At 25.3% G+C, this 23,360-nt stretch overlaps 2 protein-coding genes across 2 annotated transcripts; both read right to left on the reverse strand.

Annotated features, from left to right (window-relative positions):
- Positions 1-4,273: 4,273 nt before the first annotated feature.
- LOC113555837 lies at positions 4,274-4,845 on the reverse strand. The gene is made up of 2 exons (XM_026960398.1): positions 4,556-4,845; positions 4,274-4,484 (listed from the first exon to the last, which is right to left on the reverse strand). The coding sequence occupies exons 1-2, from the start codon at positions 4,843-4,845 to the stop codon at positions 4,274-4,276; spliced, it is 501 nt and encodes a 166-aa protein (XP_026816199.1).
- An 8,479-nt stretch (positions 4,846-13,324) lies between these two features.
- Positions 13,325-15,259, reverse strand: LOC113555836 (E3 SUMO-protein ligase pli1-like). Its single transcript, XM_026960397.1, has 3 exons — positions 15,247-15,259; positions 14,388-14,594; positions 13,325-14,313 (listed from the first exon to the last, which is right to left on the reverse strand). Exons 1-3 carry the CDS (start codon positions 15,257-15,259, stop codon positions 13,325-13,327), a joined length of 1,209 nt encoding a protein of 402 aa, XP_026816198.1.
- Positions 15,260-23,360: the final 8,101 nt, after the last annotated feature.

Raw genomic sequence — 23,360 nt, forward strand, 5'->3', positions numbered from 1 at the left:
CGAGAGCCTCAGTACACTTACTTTCTGGACACGCCTCGTATATTAATCCTGTCCATTGCACTGAGAATTTTTGTTCAAATTTTGTTTTTTCATATAAATTTTCTTGTTTTAGAACGTCAAAGCTTTTAAAAACCACATCCAGTTGAGTATTTAATGATTTTATTGTACGATATTTAGCTGACCACCTTGTTGTACTATACCCTTTCAATGACAACTTTAAATTATTCATTAGAATATGCCATTTTTGCGTTGAACTTGAAAAGAAATTAAATAATTTCTGTACGGTGCCGAAAAATGTTTCTACTTTAGGTATACTTTTGGCACAATTAACACCAATTAAATTTAAAAAGTGAGCTGAGCATGGGATGAATCATGCAAGTTTATTCATTTCAATAATTCGTGATATATAATTGATATTCCCTGAATATAACTGTAAATGATATTGATAAAATTTCATTTGAAATTGTTGATTTCTTTAATATTTTTGAGGAGTTAAATGTTATATTTTACATACTAACAAAATATTTAAAATTTAACATTGAAACATTTATCTGATGCTTAAAAGAAGAGTTTAATCATTAGACCACTAAAAGTTTAAAATATGAATATTTAACTATTAGCCCTAGACATTATATATATAAAATACAATAATTTAAACTTATTTTCTCAATATTTATATGGTACAAACATTTTATAAATTAAATATTTGAGGACAATTAAATATTGGTATTTCTTTAAAGATAATTTAATATTAAGCAATCAAAAAAGTGACAAACATTTTAGATATTATCTCCAAAAAGAAAAAAAAATATCATCTATAGAATATGTTTATGTTTATAATATATTTCAAAAAAATATATACTTGGGGGAAAAAAAACATCTTGATTATGGAACTGCAGATAAACTCATAACTAATTTTCAAAATTGCAACAATTTATAAATACTATTAACTTATAATATTCTAAATGAATCTGATATTAGTAGTGATCTTAAGTTATATGAAAAAATGAAATAATTAAGAATTTATTTAAAATCAGAAGAACATCTGTCACAATGTTCTAAGCTATATTAAAAAGACTTATCATCTTTTTACCCAAACATAAACTTAATGTCTGTTAATTTTACTACACAGTAATGAACCTTTTTAAGTTAAAAATTATTAAAACTATTTAACATCAAATATGTGCAAATATAGATATAAAATCATTAATTGAATCTAACAGCAATAAAATTTCTAAAAGTTCCTTTGGTTTAGGTTTAAAAATAAGATATTTGTAGTATATTAAACATTTATATTTAATTTTAATACTTTTTATTATTAATTATTTATTTAATGTATATGATGTATGAATATAATATGATGTTATTTTGAGAGTATAAATTTAATTTTAAATATTTTAAACAGTAAATTAAGATAGATTTTGATATAAAAAATATATATTTTTTTAAAGCTGATCAAGTCTAATTATGACAGTAAAGAAAAAAGCAGCTATTTTTTTACGGTAAAAAGGTGGCCAAATAAATCAGAACAAGCATGCCTCAACTATTGTAATAATCTATTTTATAATTAACAAAAACTGTTTAAATATAGTCAGTAATAAACAATAAGACTATATATATTTTATACAAGTATTATTGAGTAATATTATCCTAAGTATATACATATTAATAAAGTAGAAATAAATATTTCAAATTTTGATTTAGACGTATAAAAAGTTTTCAGGAAAAATAATCTATTATGTTTGATATTTAAAAATATATATTTTATTTAAAAAAAATGTATCAACCAGAGTTTATGTATAGCCCTTAAATAATAGATAAAAATCCAAGTATTTTTAAAAACGATCCTTAATCCTTTTCGGTTATTAGTTTTCTTAATTATGTAGCATAATAGAGGGATAATAGGACTAACTGAAGGAGTGTAACAAATAATCCTACAAGAAAATGAACTTAGACCCAGCACCAATAGAGTTTGACACTTCCACAGGGATAAAAGTAAAAATAGAAAAAAATTATGTATTGAGGGAAAAAGCGAGTGACAAAGGAACTGTTTTAAGAGACCACCAAAATAAAATAGTTTATGTGATAGATAAAAACAAAAAAACTAAAGGATATACGTTTTCACCAAAAATAAAATTTAATCATGTCTCCTTGTACCCTATTTACACCTTACAGAAAGCCTACCAGAAACAATAAAATACCATATTGAAAGAGAGGATATGCTGCTGGCAGGTTTCAAGAAGAGACTGGATACTCAATAAGGAACACTGCCACTTGGATAATGGACAAAATAGTGAATGGATAACAAAAATCGGTGGTTTCCTAAACTTATTTAGGAAATTTTATGCACATTCTTATACACATTTTCTATAGACAAATATAGCGTATACCATAAAACCACATTATAGGGACAATTGAAGAACAATATAGAATTTGTCTATAAATCTACTAGCAGTAGTGTTCCGGTATTCTGAAGAAATGAAATCTTTTCTATTTTTCGAAAAGACTATAAGAAACAGAATGGACGATCACACACCTTTTATAGCTCTAAGCGATTGGCTGCCGAATTATCTTTTTGGACCACCGGTGCTACTAAATGATGACTACTTTGAGCTCAACTATGCCTTGAAATTAATGAAAAGTGCACCCGAGAGTTCTAGATTAAATATGACTATAAGTTCAGTTAATTTATCTATAATGGAGAAAAGCAATGCTTCTTACAAAAGGGAGAAAACAATGTTAAGGAATCTTAATGCAGCAGATCGGAAAAGGAAAAATGTAGTATTTAGAGCAGACGATATACCATCGAAGTTGATTAGGAGATAAGGAAATTCAATGCAAGTCCCGGAAATTAATCAAAATTTAAAAATTAAGAAAAAAAATACCCATACCTCAAAAGCTAGGATAAAAATACTTGTACTTTTATTTTATCTCCGATTACACTTTAAGATAAAATAACTATTTATAACTAGTAATAATAAAAGTAGTAAATATATTTTATTTTTATCAAAAATTATAATTAGGTAATATTGTATTGTATACCTTTACATCAAACAACATAATATAATTCGTACAAAGTTAATTTATGAAATAATCTTTATCATTACATAACAAATAATACTTTTGGAAGATACAATTTAAAAAAATAAGGGTGGGCAAGTGTGTATCGCTCTGCTGTATAGTAAAGATGGAGAGTAGGTCACTTATAATGGATGTGTTAAACTTGAATGCAATGACAGGTATCTTTGTATACGAAAAAGATTTTGAACGGAGATGATTTGTCAGTCAATAATAATTAGTAGGATATATTATATTATTATCTATATTTAAATTGTAATATATCGATATTTTACGCGATTTCGTAAAAAATTAAATTTCATACGCTCATATAATTTTTTCTATATTGACACTTGAATTTTTGTTCACAATCGTTTGAAGAAAAAATTATGGAAAACTTTGTATTGGGATTCTTAACCTTAGGTATAAATCACAAAAATGTTATGAATTTTCAACTTTAAAATTCCTTGCAAATATTCGCGATTTTAACATATTTTGTAAACATTAGAACTTTAAATGCTTATCAACAAAAATTGTGACTAACGATTTTTGTTTTTTTTTTTTTTTATACAATAAGTACAACTTATAATAAAAGTCAAAATATTTTTAAAATTTAATCGGAAATAGATAACGCTAATATAAACATTTAGTGAAAATTTTAAGTATTTACAATGATTCGTTTTTGAGTTAGGTACAACAAAATCAAAAAATCGATTTTGTTGAAAACTAATTATGCGTAAAAATTCCCGTTTTACCATTACTTTTGACGCTTTTGAAAACTACTGGACATTTTTTACTTTTCAGAGAGGGGCTGAAGTCAAATCAAAGCATTATTTCTACTCCAAAACGTGGTGACAGACAAAAAAAAAACACCATTGTAAAATCAATACATTCCTCACTCCGTTCAGAATCTAAAATTCTAAAACATATAATTTTTATCAAGTACATTTTTTTATTATTATTAAACTAAATATTCCTTTTTTTTAAATTAATTAGAACTAAAATTATGTAGTCTTAGTAAATTTCTCTAAATTTTATAGGACATATTAACTTTATGAATAAATATTTTTAGTTTTTACTAGTGTATAATAATTTGTTTCAAGTGGGTATTTAGAAACTTATGATTTATGGTAAATCCGATAAAGTTAGGATGAAATTAATATAAATATATAAATAAATTCATGAAACATCATATTATTGTGGTTAATTCATTTCCTTAGGAAGTGGAAGGATATGATAAATCAGTGTCCTGTTTTATAGAAACCTTTTTTGGTAGTTTAAAATGTTTTATTGGTATATCAACTCCCCATTTATTTTCATCATACTCTGGTGTTTCGTGTTCGTTTAAATGCTTGAGCCAAATCACTTTTCTCCGCATTTTTTTATCACAATATTTGCATGGATAACACATATTTTTTTCCATAAACCTATAAAAATAAAAATGTGAAATTGAAATTGAAATTGTAACTAATAAACAGAAATGTTCACTTAATCTTACTCCAAATCTTCAATTGAAATATCTTCTTCTTTTGTAATTGCTAGCTTACATTTAGTCGCATGACTTATAGCGGCAGCTTTGCTTAATAATGTTTTGCTGCAAATTCTACATGCCCATACTGTAGAATAGTTGAAATGTGGTCGATTATTGTCGTATCTGATCATAAACGGAGGGCAGAATAGTATTTGTTGACATTCAATTTTAGGACGCCCTCGGCCCTTAACTTGCTTTACATATGGTTCTTTTTTTACAGTTAGTAATTTTTTACTTGAAAATGGTTTATCATCCATAATTTTATAATGAAAGCAGTACCAAATCTGAAAAAAAAGTAATTTATTTAATCAATTATTACTATATATTTCAATCTAATATAAATTACTTTTTTCAGATTTGGTACTTTTTTCATTATAAAATATTAGATTGAAATATATAGTTATAATTGAAATTATACATATGAACTTAAGTAACAGATTCTTATTACCGGTGCCAATTAAGTTAATTGTGTTTACTATTTAAACATAGATGCACATACGACACTAGACAATTTAGTTGCAGTCTATCAAATTTCTTCTTCTTTTTAATTATACGTGATAAATATATATTTTTTTAATATATTCGCTTTATTTATATTATATAATATACCTTATATACCAGGGGTGGCCGACATATCGACGTATGCGGCTCGCGGTCTTATTTACAAAAACTAATAATTTTAATTTTTTTTGCATACATTTATAAAAAAAAAATGTTTTGTAATTATTATTATTTTATAATTTCATATTTCGTAATTTGATATGTTTATCGGATGTTAGCTATCGTTATTCATTTTTTGGTATAAAAGTACAGATTAAATAATTTGGCTTTTGATATAATTGCATTAATATATGTGGCTCGCGTATATAGTCATGTTGGCCACCCCTGTTATATATCATGAGCGTAGCAAGGGTGGGGCAGGGGAGAAGTGCCCTCCCCTTGCACTTCAAACTAAATTGTATTTCTTACGCCTTATAAATTGAATTTTAATGATTTAAAATTGGCTACGCCACTGCCCCCCTGAAGATATGTTCTGCTAAACGCAAATTTGTTATGATGTATGTTAGTAAGACAGAGACAACACATGTGGGTATGGCATCCTCTTAATAAATACTGCAATACAGTGCCGCAACTACCGGGGGTGCTAGGGGTGCACAAAACACCCAGATCCTAAATTAATTTATAATAATAGGCCTATGGCTGAACTATTTGGAACTTTTTTTCTAAATATTATTATGGTTACAAATTTACAATTTATTATACGTCTGATCAGAATGAAAAATTTTTAGACTATAGGAGCATTATTATTCAATAATGTTGATAATAACAATTATGTTTATTTAGAAATTAAATTAATTTTTTATTATCTAAAAATAGAAGGATTTTATATATAATTAATGTATGTCGAATAGTTTATCGCACCGTGCCACCCGACACAACACGTTTCATATAAGTATACTATATATTATAAGGTAATTTTTTAAGCATGCTCACCCCATTTTTTTGCTTAAATTATGTACACTTTCTGAATTTGGAATTTTTAAATGTAATTAAAGACGATAGTTTCGAGTATTTAGATTTTTCACAACATTTTAAAAGTATTCTGTGGCGATAACAACATTGGTTTTTCAAATGAGAACATATATTATGTTTTAAAGCAAAATGTGAATCAAGTAATTTTTCTGAAAATGTTGACGTAATTATAACCGAAATTTTAATGAAAACTTCCGGAGTAATTCTACTTTAAATACTAAAAATTAAGGATAATAATCTATTATACAAAAATGATTTGTAAATGAATACGAGCTCGATAATTATAATTCGGTATGCAATATAAACTATTCGTTAATAGTTACTACTTATTACTAAATGCTTATAGATTAATATTGCACCTGACAGTTTTCAAAACATGGACTATTATCCTCATTCCTTAGTATTTAAAGTATAATAAATAACTCCGAAAGTTTTCTTTCAAATTTCGATTACAATACGTCAACATTTTCAGAAAAATGACCTGATTCACATTTTGCTTTAAAACATGAAACATACATGTTTTCATTTAAAAAAATTAAGGTGGTATCGTCATAGGAATACAAGATATTCTTTAAATGTCGTGAAAAATATAAGTACTCGAAAATATCGTCTATAATTACATTTAAAAATTTAAAAATAAATCAAAATTTGAATATACGCATAATTTAAGCATAAAAATGGAGTAAGCATATTTGAAAAATCACTTTGTGTAGTGACATTTATAACAATACAATAAGCACAAAAAAATAATAGTACAAGAAACATATTTTCATATTAATAGTTTTATACAAAACATTTTTGATGTTTCTCAATGTCTCAATTGTATCCCAATGAAATTGTAAAACCAATAGACTGTTTTAGGAACTACTGGTCATTTTATTCCTCATCCATCTATGTACAATAATGTATATAGCTACAAACAGAAAGTTATATTTTTAAGGATCTATTAGGTATTTAGGTCCTTGGCTAAATGGGCCCTATAAAATTTGCTTGCACACCCACCAATATATACAAAGTTGCGGCACTGCTACAATAATATTATTACCTAATGACTTAGAGTTAGATATCATAAAATAAATTGTTTAACTACATTAGAATATGAACTTGGTATAAAATACAATCGTTAATCGTTATCGTATTAATAATATATGTAGACACTAGGTAAGATAATATGTATATTTTTTTATTTTGACCCACACCTTCTTCAAAATGTTACCTACGGAATATTATGAATATATTATATTCACGATATAAGTACTCAATACAATAGTTTACAATGTTGTGTACAATATTGTTACAATTGTTTTGTTCAACTTATCATGACTTCATGAGCCTAGATATTAATCTATGATTTTATGCCTTTGTCTTGCATGTTGAATAGTAATGTAAATATTCATATATACATATTTTTTTTTCAAGAGGAGCTAAAAGTGGAGCCAAAGTGAACAGCACATGCAAATTATGATGGAAAAAAGACCCTGTAATTTAAATTGAAGTGTCTGTCGGGTCTGACACCGAAAACGATCAAAATGATCTCAATTACTATGAGCTTAGTCAGCTTGAAGTGATTGGACGGCGGTTGGTATAGTTGTAACGAGCAGTAGGTGATAAAAAAATCGTGAAATATTTACATAATACTTCTAAAAATGATTTCATGATAATCGCTGCGTACGATAGATTTGCGATTGGTCGTGGGGAGTGAAGAGTAGTAAGAGTGGTAAAAAGGCTTAGTAACCGTGATAAGGAGCGGTACGTGCAAGATAGTGAAAGAAAACAAAAGTGAATTGTTGATCTTTGTGCAGGTCACTGCGATCGATCCGATAGCTAATAACGAGTTGTTTCCCAGGGGTTCTCAACAAGTAGGCACGCGCTCACACGGCCGAATCTCGGGCGTAAATCTCACGCAATGACGCCGAATTGGATGTAAAAATTAGTTTTTACAACCCTGACACCCATCAGCGTATCTTCCAAAACACGCAACACGAGCGATAATAACAATTTTTTCTTATTTAGTATGTAACTGATTTTCTTTAAAAAAAATAATGCAAGTACATTTATGCCCAATTATTAGGGTTGCCAACCGTCCAGGTATTCTGGTACGTGTCCAGTTCAACTGGACGCCAAATTATAACAATAGCTTATGACTAAAAAAAAATCAAGGTTTTCAGTAGGTGTGTAGGGTTTTTGAAATTATAAAAATTGGTAACCCTACTAACGATTATTTATTAAATTTAGTAATAATTGCGATATTGATTAAATATATATTGACTCGCCTAACGACACCCGTGAAGTTGCAGGTACTCAAGCTAGTATTGGTATTCGGTAGTAAAAAACGGGTGACTTAAAAGTAAGTAGGTTATATTACATGAATTACCATAGTATGTACAATTAATATTAACCCGTGGTTGAGTTTTTAAAAGTTATTCAGCGACTTACTATATTGGGCGTTCGAGCTGCAACAATCCCGTAATCACTAGGCGGTGATGAGTAAACCGTAAACACAATTAACAAAACGACGTATAAAGCAAACAGGCAAAATACGTGACAATCCGACACTATCCACTATCCTCTCGCTCTGACGGCCAATCAAAGAACGTACTACGTAGCAATAATTGAAATCCACAGGATACCAAACGACAGTCCGTTATCAGTGTTTATATGATTAGAGAGTTTCCAGTTTTCCAAACTACCGCCCTCGATTCTATTCCCAAACTAACTCATGACGCAGAATAGTTGGTGCGGTGGCGAAATCCATAACTAATTTTTTGTGATAGATTATCAGTAGATATACACAATATAAACAATAAAAAAACAACTATGATAATATAATACATGTTATCATTGATTTAAATATTAAATATTATAAAATTTTATAACAATACGATATGTAAAATACTTGTTTATAGATTTTTAAAATACTAGTGTAATAATATCGCTTAAAATCTTTCAAAACCATTTCGATACCAATTTTTTCTATTTTTACTTGGTCTTATTAATGCTTATTGTCTTGTGATTTGTCATGGGTATATTTTGTCTCATTCTCATCATTATATTATATTATCATCTGGCTATAAATTAAATCTTATCTAGTATCTTCTTAGATTGCAAATGAAAAAATAATAAGGTAATTATTATTAAAAAAATTCTTCAACAGTATTGTCATGTAAATTTTGGCCGTCTTTAAGTTGAAAAAACACTTCTAAATTTGTTTTAGAAGCATAAACAAATTACCAACAGTGTTAAGTAACCACAACTTCAGTTGACAAGTTTTGCAACATATTATGTATTAGAAAGGTTAGGTAAAAACCAGGTTCTAAATAAACTTACATTACACTACTCGTCTTCTTACTTGCAAATTTCTCCAAATGTCTATGGTTATATAAATAGTAATTAATCATTTGAATTATAAAAAATATTGATATGATATTAAAAAATATGCCATCATTATCCTGTTGCATAACAAGCAACACATTTAAATATTTCAGTATCAGCAAAATCGTTGTTTCTAAAATATCATTAAAGTCTCAATGGCTTTCTTCAATCACTTTGTCAAAATGCAATTTAAGAGTTGAAATTTGAGCATTTATAATTTGAGTTAAATATTTTTTTTTTTATTGCATATTTTAAGTAAATTATTATTATACAAATAAATAATGTCAAATTTAATTAAGAATTGTTATACCATTGTAATCACTAATATAAATCAAAATATCAAATTCAAATTGTAATTGTAAATGTAATGTAACGTACTATACTTGTAATAGCACCTAAAGTGCTGAAACATTTTAAAATAATAAATAAAAAAAAAATTTATTATATAAGAAATATAATAACAATTTAATTAAGTAATACAAAATAATAGCTTGTAATTTGTTATTAAAATATTAAATATCAATCAAGACATTTTAATTAACTTTAAGTTACCTCTAGATAACAATCAATATCCTATTTTGGATGTCTTTACCAAAAAATAAGTTGATAAAAGCTTAGAGTTGAAGTAGTGTAAGAGTGGATAAATGGTCATTGGAACCTGAAACTTGTCTGATAATCCCAAAGAATTTCAGAAAAGTTTTCTTTGTAAGTACTTTAAAAACAAATATGGAAATAGTTCACATCATACGCATAACAAACCTTTGTAATGTAGATATCATAAATGTTTAATAGTACATATTCAGTAATATATTAAAAATTCTTATATTTTTTAACACTTCTAATGAGTCCTTGTTAAATTTTGCTGTTGATAAATAGTAAATTTCATATTCATCTAATAAATAATTTATCAAATCAGCTGTAAATTGAAGTTAATTTTATTAATTCAACAATAAAATTGATTGAAATCTGTTTTTCATTTAACTACACTTAAATTAAATAATTTTTTTGGTTATTCAAACAAGCCAAGCTTTGTATTTATATTGTATAAACAATTCATTTTAATAAGTAAGTTTTAATAATTTACAAACAAGTAGTTTCATAATATATCTTCACTTATAATATACACAAAATATTTAATTCCACAAACACAAAAACTTTGCAACATGTATAAACCTCTATATCTCTATTTTTTTGCAAAGTAAATAATTTTGTCTCTAAACTAAGTTTTGAGACCTTCACAATTTTGTTCTCAGTAAAACTTAGAATAAATATCAAAATCTCATAACATTTTAATTTTTGTACTAATTTTGAGAAACAATACTTTTACTAAGATCTGTCAATTCAAACAGAAAAGGTTAATTACATGTTCCCAACTTTGATATTTTAATACTATTTAAATAGCGAAATCCTGCAGTTTATCATTTAAACCGATATAATTTCTTTTCAAGCTAAGCAATTTTTTCACAGCATGGATATTTCAGTTTTGTTCTGTAATACAAATTATTTTGACAACATATTGGTTAAGTTTTTTCAAAATATGTATTGAACACTTTTTGTCTAGTAAAAATATTGAGTATTCAAGTACCCACTTTTAAATGATTTCATAAATTGGTTTTAGATCTATATAGTATTTCAAAGGTTCTGAATTTAGTAGTTATAAAATGTTTGCATTTCACTTTGTATAATTGATATGTTAATTGATTATTAAACAATTTTAACATCACAAAGTGATTATATTATATCCACGTAACTTGTTTTAATGGTTAAATAATTTTCACTTAATTTTAGTCCTGAACCCGTATAAATGTACAAAATACAAAATAATATTTGTTTTCAGATTGAATTTTTTGATAAAACAGTTTTTAGTAGTTCTTACTAGAATGATTTAACATTTAATAATAATTTTAAAAAAAATGTTGGTGTAGTGTGCTCCTTTTAGTTTTAACAAATATAATTAGATTTTTAATATATTAAATTTATGCAACATAAAAGTACAATTTAAAGTAAATAATTATACAATGTATCTTAATCTTATACAAAAATTAAATTTGACTTTACAAACATTTTTTTATGTGAAAAAACATAAAGTATAAAACATAACATACAAAATCAAAAAATTAAAACATTTTGTTTTCAAAATTTATTTAAATCTGTTTGTTTTATTTAAATATTATATTAAGACATTTATAAATATTACAATATTATTATTAATATGTTGTCATTATGTAATATTATTATTCAAATACATTTTTGATTATTATTTATGAGTGATGTCTTTTTTTCATTTTAGATTTTTATTATGTATATTAAAATATGTATGTATAAGTGTATACAGAATGATTCTTTTATAATTATACACTAATTATTACATCAAGTATTGACATTTTTTTAAATAGTTTATATCATGTTTTTCTCAAACTGTATGCATTTTTTATTTTTTTCATCATTTTATTTAATAGTGAAACCATTATCAACTATTGATTTTTAAATGTTAACCTATATTTAAAATGTCATGAAATAGAAGTGCTATTTTTTTATGAATTTTAACGTTAAAATCATTATTTTTGATTCGACCGTTAGTGAGTTATAGCTGCTCAAAGTTGGGTAGTTTGAAGTTTTTAGGTGTTCATCTTACAGATTATTACGGCTGGGAGGCATTGGTATAATTACAAGTACAAAATTTATCACTGCGTCTATAGTTGATAACTAGATCATTACATATAACATTATTGAATATATACGCATTTTCATAATGTTGGATAAGAATAAGCAGTCTTCAGTAATTTTGGGTACTGCTTTTGCAATATCAGCATGCACTTTCAGCAAGGAAAATATAATTTCCTAGATTTGACCTGTATTCTGATTGACAAAAACACAACACAACAATAGACTGCACGATGTTAAAAAAAAAAAATGTAGATTGAGGATTTTAATGAAAATAAAATCTACAAACATCAATAAGTATTTAAATTTTATTATAAAGGATAAAGGTATACAAACAAGTGTAGATTTTTTTAAGAAAAGTTACAGCCTGCAATATATTGGTTTATGTTCTTCTGTACATATCATAATATATGTTTTACCATAATTATTCGATTGATATGTACAGTTAATTACAAGTTGTCTAGGATAGATCTCTGACAACTGATAAATGCTAAAAAAAAATAAAACAAAATTACTTAACATTCAAATATTATAATTATTATTAATATAAAGTTGTACAAATAAAACACAATCAATATCTAATTTAAAACTAAAATAAAAATTTAATTTTTATCGTCGGTTATTATTTCTATAAAAATTATTTTTATTATTTTTAACATTTTTTTTTGGTTTGGATTAAATCTAATGATCGTTCACGCAAAGTGTGATGCCAACCTGTCATTACTATACAACTAAAAAATAAATATAAGATTTAAGTAAGATATTGTATTCGACTAATTGTAAGCAGTAGCCAGTAGGTATAAACCACTGCAACCTACTCTACATAGTATATGTAGTATAACTAATAACAGTAATTAACTACTCACATATAAATGTAAATATATATAATATATGTGTAAATATTTACACATTTTAACTTCTATATCATAATCAGAGTAATAAAATGTAAAACTACAATAAGAACCATACAAAATTTAAAATAGTTTTTTTTTTTTTTTATACTTTATACTCCCATATAATAAGAAAAAGAAAGTTCTGGAAATGCCACTGACGTTATTGATAGATTAGTAAAGGCGTCTAAATTCAATATATTATTATAATTACAATAATATTAAAAAGTTAGATTATTATTTGTACTAAATTTAAAATTGTATATCACTGTTGATTTTATTCATCAGCATATTCTGTTTTAATGATTTTAGTAAGCGGTTCTTCTTTAATGTCTGTATCATCTATGGTCAGATCGATTAACATTGGTTCACTAGGTTTCAAATCATCTGTTATTGGTAAGATAGGTTTTTCTTCAGGTTTTTTGTCTTCATTAAAGTTATTTTCATTAAGGAGATTTTCATAATCGGGATCATCCAAATCCTTAAGAACAATGGTATTTTCTGAATTTTCGTCGTCAGATTCGCTTCGATTGTATTCAATACCATCCATTGCCTCTTCTACACATGGTACCCATTCACCATTGGCATATAATGTTATTTCAAAGCAATTTTCAGGAAGAGTTGAATTATTGACAATATCCAAAAGAAATGAATCTATTACCAATTCGTTGATTAGAATGGGTATCTTACAAATCGGACATATCCATTTTTGATTTACCTTATTCAATAAAATGAATGTATACAGATCAAAACATTGTAAATGACTACATTTCAGAGATCTTGTTGGTAATTTCATTTTTAATTTGGATATTGGACACAATAATATAAACTTAAAGGATGTTGAATCAAGAATTTCTGTAACTGAACTTTTCATCAATTCTATGGCCTTAGCTTTTGTATTTAGTTTAACAGAACATAGTCTATTGTTAAATTGTATGCGTTCCACCAAATCTTTAACCGAGATAATCTCTACAATATCTACCGACATGTAATATGGTTTTTTACAAATTGGCCACAATACTGAAATATAATTGTTTTCGATTAAATTTTTATATATTTTATAATTTATAGGACTTGTTTTGGTCGTGGATGATAGCTTTGAATTGACACATATCTTTGTTAGTCCTGGTAATTTATCTAATAAATCTCTCTTTCCTTCCTGACTTTCTCCAAATCGGATCTGCAATCGGAAATTTTTTGTTTTGTCAGATAATATACTTTTTATTAACATTGGCAACGTGAAATTAACTTTAAACAGAGCGTGTTCTGAAAACAGAATAAAATGTATTGTTATTTCATTTAATAATTTCAAAATATATTATTTTTTAATTGGTCTGTACCTTGTGGTTGTCCATTTTCAAGTTTAACTTTTGATTCACAATATATAGCCATCGGTTCAATAACTGAATGTATCTTTTTGAAAAAAGGCTGAGGTTGAAATACTACATTGTATTTTGTTCTGGGCATTGCATTCGAAATATAGAGATTAACTATTTTTTTGTTTGATGGTTGACGTTGACACATTTTGGAATGATTACTCTTCTTATCTAAAAATTATTAATAATATATAACTTAATTTTTAATTACTTTTTTGTAAACTTAATTGATTTAAAAAAGAATAATAATCAATAACTATTAACTTTTTTAAATTGTTTCTTTCACCTTAACTTAACTCAATTAAAAAATATTATTAACTTGTCTAAGCTTGCTCGGTTAACTCTAAGAAATATACCTTGTGAATAATTATGGTTATTATTTTATAAGGTTAAATTGAAAAAAGTATATCAATCATATACATATATTTGAATATTTCTTTACTATAAAATATTGAGTAATTAATTTTGTGTGACACTTGCATATTGTTGAGCCAAAACAGCTTATTCTAAACTTAGCCGTACTTTATAACATTTATTCTGACATTAGATTTGAAAACAAGTTTTTAAACATAGCTTTTTCAATAATTACCTTGTTACATTAGTTATAATATTAAAAAATATTTTATAGCTATTTTTGGATATACATATAAGAATGGTTAAATTTTAAATGAGTTAATACTTTGAATATAAATATATAAGTAGAAAATCATATGACAAAAATATTAATAATTAATAATTCATTATTTTACCTTTACATTTTTTTTTTTGTATATATATAATTTAAATTACATAACATAATATTTTTGATAAATACTAAATTTACCTGTGATAACCATACTATGTTTTAGAAAATATTATAAAAATATAAAGTTTAACTAATTTCAACTATTAGAATAAAATAAATTAAAAATTATAATTATCTAAAAAATAATAAATTTGAAGTTGAAAGAACAAATTCTGATATGTTGATTTTATTATCTTTATGTACATTTTAATCTTAACAATATTTAATTTAAAAAAAAAACTTTAAAAAATCATCTTTAGCAACTTGAAATTTTTGAAACTTTTAAAATCTGAATGTATCTTCTAAGCTTTAAAGACGACTGAATTATGTTATGTCATTTTTTAAAAAGTAAAAGCAAAGTTGTTTAATCATATTCAAAATCACAATATTTGTTATTTTCTTTTTTATAGTGTTTGTCGTCACCTTCTTTACGTCTCTATAATGTACACTGAAGTTTTAATATTTTAAATACTTTATATCTATATATGACATTCTTACCATAAAAATATAAATATGTAGTTATTTGTATATTGTTTGATTAAACATTCAAATATTCAAAAGATAATGAATGGCTTATCTTATAAAAACATAAAATAATATTATAACAAATATATTCTAGAACGCGCTAAAAATTTACCTGTACTCTTCAAACCCGGATCAATTAATTATTTTTTACAAAATATCACTAATTTAAATTTACTTTTATAATTCATTAATTAAAATATCAGGCAATGTTAAATAGACAGGTTAACAACTACAAATAACAAATAGATACCTTTCTACTTTTATGTTATTAATTTATTATTATTTTATTTAAATCAACAATAATAAACAATAATGCATTAAAATTAAAATTAGAAGAAAGTTACAATAGAGTGTCTATTATTGAATTATACTAACCTTGACGCTATTAGATAATATCGGAACACAGATATGATATTGCTCCAATATGCTTAATATTTTAGTTTATCCATTATTATTCAAAACTGAGAGATAAAATGTTTGAAAAATTACGGTTGAACTCGAAATATTGGACTACTTATTCGCTAAACGTGCATCATTGAATAAAATGTGAAGGCAACAATTTGCAACCGATTGAAAACGCTGGATAAAAACATGGAACTACTTTGTTCAGGATTTGTTGGCAAATGGCCGAGGCTCAGCAAAAAAGATAAGACGATCATGAACAAAAACACGAAAATCAATATCTTGTCAGTATTCATGGCCTTATATGACTGTTCGTTGAAGATGGAATCAACAAGACCAGCTTCACGGTCGTATATCTCGTACGTTTAATAATCATCCGTCCGACTACTCTGACTCACAAGGCCTGTCTAGTGTCTACAATCATTTGGCAGTATTAGTTGCCACCGCCGCCTGGAGTATTTCGGCCGCCAGGGTTCGACGGTCGGCACATCGTAAGTTAAGACCTTTTGGCTTTTGCAGCTATGCCAGTGCTACCAAAAATGTAGTTCCCAGTATCGAGGCAATGACTATTGTAAGTCTGCTGATCGAATGTATTATTATTTATTACAAACAGAACGATCGATTTTGGGTCGTATTTAGTGGTGGTGTGCGATTGTTGCTGAGGAGGAAGGAGGGGGTCAGAAAACCCAACTAAAACTTTATAAACTTTATAACAATTATATTTATATTTTATCATGTACCTACCTAATAATATAATTTCTATGATTTACTATAGTTTTAAACTATATGTAATATTTATATTGTATTACATATTAAATATTATATTTTATAATAAAATATGTTTTAATATTTAATGGCAATGGATCAATAATAAGAAATTTAAAATGTTTTAAATACGTAATTTTACCAACAGTTATCAACTTTAATTTTAAATAGTACCATTATTAATTTTGGCTTGCTAGTTTACTAATTACAGTACCTACCTACTTTAAAGTGCAATAAATTCATTAATAGTTTTAATTGGAAAAATTTAATTTACTAGAGCTAAATCACGTTTTTAGCTATTTTTTAATATAATTCCATAGCTAATGTCATATAAGAAATATTTTTTTGTAATCTTCAAAATTTAGTTATTTTTAGAATAATGTTTCAAATTTAAAAATCCACACTCGAATGATATTTCTTGAAAAATTTTCATACGGAGCGAGACATAATATTATTTGTACACTTGTTCAGCGTTTTTAATGCTTGAGTTACTAGAATAAAAAAATAAATAATACGACAAATCGATCTGTTTGAGAACCGAAAAATATACAATGGAGATATTTATTTGATGTAGGTAATTTATCATACTGTCTAATTATCTTAGTTGTTCACATTAACGTCTGAAAAGTCGATGAATTAATAACAAAATTGACGTTAACTGATTCTTAAATGATTGAATTTATTTTCATTAATTTAAATAATGTAAACTAAGTATTTAATAAAAACTAACATATTTTATCTGTTACCTATGTCTTAAGTTTCAAATATAACTGTACAAGAACTAATTGTATATTTTACTAAAACTCCAGTTTTTGGTTATCACAATAATATAATTATTTTGACTCTATAAGATATAATAGATACATTTTATTTTGTACTTATTATTATTAGTGCAATATAATTGTACTCTTTTTGTTTTTATTAATTGGAAATACTTCATTAGGCCCACACAGATTACCAGCTAGATTAAACGATCAGGAATTTTTGCATTTTATAATTTGTAATATCAACTAGGTAATATATTCAATTATTTTATGTTTTATTTTATTAAAAAAGTATATGGTTAGTTCTATGATTAAAGTTCTTTATTTGAATAAAATCAAATTAAACGGTGTTTACTAGTTGTGATCATAATCAAAAATTACGTATTAGTTGCAGCCAACAGACAAAAAAGTTGGTAACTAATCGTACAAACTATCGTAACAAATTTTGGTAACGGACAACGGTTGATAATCATTTTATATAACCGGTGCATCCGAGTTAGATTCCAAGTACCAGGGTCTAACCACAGATATTACATTAGTTGGGTCTGGGATTTTTTCGGGTACTACACTTGTTAGGTCCGGGATTATTTTAAGTAAGTAACAAAATGTTATAAGTAAATATAGGTACAATACAAATTAAAAATATTAAAAATGTTAACATTGACGGACTAGTAATTTTTTCTGAATTCTCATAATCCACTATTAGTTATATTTAGCTATTATTCTTTTTTTTTGCTATTTTCCTCTATGAAATATGCCAGTGCTCAGTTAATATCTAAGAAAACACAATACAGTCACATTCTTACTCATATTAAATACTATTAGAACTGGTACTGCTATTGTTATAAATGTTAAAATATTTAATATTGTTTCATTTGCATTTTAATTATATGTTTTACACAGCTCATCCAAATACTTACCAGTTCTTAGAAGTTTTAAAAACGTACAAATTTACACATATATTAAAATGAGATACTCAGATATAATGAAACAAAAACTAGATTTTATTAAAAGAAAAATGTATAAATGACAAAATAAATAAATAAATAATGAAATTAATATAAATGAAAAAAAATGCAGGAATTAATGGATTTAATTTTGTAAAATTAATGTCTTATACATTTTTACTAATACAGATGTGATTTTGAACAATATTTTATTGTTTATTTATGTTGTACAATATGTATTTTTATAATTAATTGATAAAAAAAATCGGAACCCAATTAGAATGCAGCCAAGATATCTATACAGTATAAACTTATATCAAATATTATTTAATAGTTCTTAAGTCAACTCCAAACTCCAATATCAAAACATTGAACTTGTAAATAAGAAAACTTTCTCATATTGGTCCTACTTAAAAACTATGGATTTCTAAGTTTAAAATTAATTTTTTTTAACTTATTTTAATATCACTGCAAAAGCTTAATCTTTGCAGTGACTGCGACTTATATATTATCTACATTTGCAGTAATCGCAAATATTATATTACCTACAATTGGCTAGATCCATGACCGCCAACTGTAATATGTACGTATCTTAAAAATCCTCCGCGACAGCAACTAGTATACCGTCAAATTAAGATCTAGGTAGGTCAATTAATTGAGGCAGGGAGGAGATGGCCCGCGGCCCCACTTTGCCTCAAATAAAGAAATCTAAATGATGCATTTTTAGAATGATTAGTCAATATAAAAGAAAAAACAACCAACATTTATGGTCTCTGTGCTAGGATCGAAGAATACAATTTTGAAACCATATTTAACTGCGAATTGTGTTCCTAAAAATATTTTTTTTACATTTAAAAAGTTACAATTTATACTTTTATTTCTTTTAAGTTAAGTTATACATTTATGTAAATTAATAATTTTTTTAAATAATTTGTTGTGTTTGTCAAATTAATTAAAATATATGGAATTTAAATGATTTTTTTTATTGGTTTTGTAAACTGTACTTTTTTTTACATCCTTTTAAACTACAAAAAAATCAAATCAAATATTCATAATAAATACATTATTAATTACCATAACCTAAAGCAGAGGCGTAGTCACTATTTTATATGGGGAGGAGACTAAATACTTTTAACTCGAGTTATTGAAAATCTAAAAAACAACAAAACAAAACCGATAACATATTAACGTTTATTTGCCTTTAACGTATTTATTATTTTAAATAAATAAAATTTGTAAGACAATTTTCATATTTAAATTTAAATATTTCAAAACAATATAAAAAATACGGCCAATGGATGGGGGGCTGTCGCCCCTTTATCCCCCTTGCTACACCACTGACCTAAAGATTGTGAACATTTTAAAGAAAAATTGATTTTTAAATAAATTACAAACCGTAAGACATTAACGTCCTCAGTTTGCTTCATGTTCCCCAACGTATAACAATATAAAATACAATTAAAGTACAATTATAAAACGTACCATTGAAAGAACAAGAGACATTATGGTTTGTATTAAATGGCGCACCTACTCATCATACAAATGTAGTTCGACAACAAATATATTTTCTTTTCCTTGACCAACTTATTGATAGCGGAGAAGAAACAACGCTCAGTATTGTCGAGGCATAATATGGGCACTTCGTATTTCTGATTTTAACTTATATGAATTTTTTTCTATGTAGTTTTATGAAAGAAAAAGTTTATGCCGAAGAAGTAAATAATAGAGATTAACCTTTGATAAGAATAAATAATGTAGTTTATATCATTCGTCAAATACTAAATTTATTGGAAAGGACTGAGTTCAATAAATTAGTAATCGTAAGAACTCCGAGAGTAATATTAGCTCAATAATTTGAGTAGAAACGTTAAATTTATAACTACCATTATTGATTAATCTTAGAATTGAACATTCTGAATTGTATATAATATATAACTTATGCAACTTGCATTTACATGAATAACTGTTTTATTCAATGTACCCAAGTAATATATATTATTAGTAAATTGCGGATTTCTATGGAATTGCATAATTTTGAATTTTTGTCAGTAATTTTTTTTGTATTATAAATCATAATAGTTTGAAGTTACTGGCCACTTTATTTATTTTTTTCATATTTCTGCATACATATTCAATAATTATTGCATATTTTTTCAAAATTCAAAATGTCTTGCATTAAATTAAAATAAAATTTTTATCAAGTAGAAAAATTTAAAAAGTTCTATATATAATTTTAAAATAGTAATTTTGTCAATGAATTATTATTTTATGTATAATAATTTGCAATTTTAAGTGATTGCAATAAAGAAATTATCTGTATAGAAACTTAAAATATAACATTATATAAAAGCATTTTAATAACTAATGAAATAAAAGAAAAATTTTGAGCTATTACTATTTATATAAATACAGTTATCTATATATAGTTGCTTCAGATATGCCTCAACCACTTCTGTTGACATCGAACGATCGTTCTCATCTGTATTTAAAAATATGTTGACAGAAAACGTCACAGCTTCACTGAAGAATAATTAGAAATGCATAAAATGTTTATTCTTTTAATAATAAATAAAATATCAAAAATGTATTAATTTTTAAATTTATAATACCTTTTTTATAATATTTAAATATAAATACCAATATTAATAGAAATATTAATATTGTAAAAAATTATCTTTTAAATAATTAATTTTCTTTTGCATATTTATTGTATATTTTTACAATTTTGACTGCTTATTATAAAACATATTTTAATAATTTTTAGAACATAAAAATCCGCACTCTAATTATTAGCAATAAGAGTGTGTTCAACATCTTAATTAAACTAAAAATTTGAATTACCTAAATTACATTTCAGAATTGCATTCACATTAATAAATGTATGTTTGTTACAATACGTTATTACTAAAATTAATTAATTATATTATGAATTTTACACAATACGATTAATTTTTTTTTAAAACATGTTTTTTGGCTGATTTATTAATTTTTAAAGTAATTTATAACACAAAGAAAATAAGAAAATATTCTTACTAAAAAATATAGTCCATCAAAATATTTTTAAAATTGTATTTTATCAATATACTAATAAATAACATTTTCACAGCTTCTAATTTATGAATATGGAACACTGAGAAAAATGTGATAAGAATTCTATAAAATAAATAATTAAATCTTGGAAATTCTTCAGTTATAAAAATAAACATATGAAATAAAATCCTTTTGTAAAAATGTCCATTATATAATATTTTAGTCACTATTTCCTTATGAAAATTAATTTAATATATTCAATTTAATTTGGATCAGAATTTATTATAGTATAAATTGTGTTGTCAATGATCTACACGTTCTAAATTTTGCTGAATATCAGTATTTCTTTCAATAGATGATTTAGAACCTATCGTACATTTTGATTCAATTTTAGTTTTGTCTCTTTTATCTATTAAAATGTCCTCATTAATAACGTCTTTATTTGTTGAGATTTCTTCATTGGCTTTATCAAAAAGTGTATTTTTGGCCTGTCCAACAAACTTGTCAATAATCTTTTGCAATTCTTTACATTTATCTATTAATACTCTGCGTCTACCAAATATATCATTATCACGATGTTTAAACAGTTCCCTTAAACCACCTTTCACGCCAATCTGAAATAAACCATAAACAAGCGATTTAGTATTTTAATATATTTAACACTATTATAATTAATTTAATTATATTGTACTTTGATTTTATAAAAAATATATAGTTAAATATTTAACTATGGCTAGGAGTGTTGAATTAAAATCAAATAATATTAAACACTGTATTATTTTTAAATAATAATTAATTGATTTTTAGAAAATAGTTTAAACTTAAAATAATCATAAAATTTAATTATTTTAAATAACATAAAAATAGAATAAAAATAAAATCTGAATGATAGTTCTAGGAAGACTTGCATACATAAACAATTAAATTATGTAGGTAATGATTACAGTTATATCAAACTGTTATGACCTAAAATAATTGTTAATATTCATTATTTTTTATAAAATTAGTAAGCTAAAATATAATAATAGGTCCTATATATACAATTTATCTCAAAAGTATAATATAATTTTCTTTTTTTACCTTTGTAGTTAGGTATAAAATATATTATTTATTAAAAATTATATCTTATACTTATGACCACAACTCACCTCTTGAAGACTATTATCAATAGGATCAATTTTATCTGGACAAGAGCTTTGATATTGGAGATCAAAATTCTTTTTCATTATAATGGCCAACCTTTTTATATAATGAATAATTATATCTGATAATGCACTCAAGCTTTCTTCATTTGCTTCGTCAAATCCAGCATGAGCTGTAAATATAACTGCACGTTTAATCATTATTTTATCCCAATCATCACGCTCAATTTTATACTCCCATTCACAAATGCCATTTGAAAATTTTGAACGTTCATCATCAGTAAATAATTGGGGCTCATGCTCAATTTGAGGAATTGGCATAAGTTGCATACATTCGTTTAATACCGTTTGTTTTTCAGATTTAGAAGTGGCATTTTCAATTTTTTGAACTAATAGATCCATGTATTTGTAATGTTCATTAAGATCAATATTATACATAATATCAGGGTTAACAGTATCAGGGTCTTCCTGAAAACATTCAAAATTCCCTTCATTTTCATTGTTAGCTCCTAATTTTGAGAATTCTGAATAATCTTGATTTGTATCAGTATTAGTTTTGGTTGTTTCTATTTTTCTAA

This window comes from Rhopalosiphum maidis, chromosome 3 (assembly GCF_003676215.2).
Source record: "Rhopalosiphum maidis isolate BTI-1 chromosome 3, ASM367621v3, whole genome shotgun sequence".
Classification (NCBI taxonomy): domain Eukaryota; kingdom Metazoa; phylum Arthropoda; class Insecta; order Hemiptera; family Aphididae; genus Rhopalosiphum; species Rhopalosiphum maidis.

Coding starts and splice junctions, on each gene's coding strand:
- LOC113555837 (XM_026960398.1), bottom strand. CDS start 4,845: ATGGATGATAAACCATTTTCAAGTAAAAAATTACTAACTGTAAAAAAA. Junction 4,485..4,555: donor ATTTCAATTGAAGATTTGGA/GTAAGATTAAGT, acceptor TTATTTTTATAG/GTTTATGGAAAAAAATATGT.
- LOC113555836 (XM_026960397.1), bottom strand. Junction 14,314..14,387: donor TGAAAATGGACAACCACAAG/GTACAGACCAAT, acceptor TTCTGTTTTCAG/AACACGCTCTGTTTAAAGTT.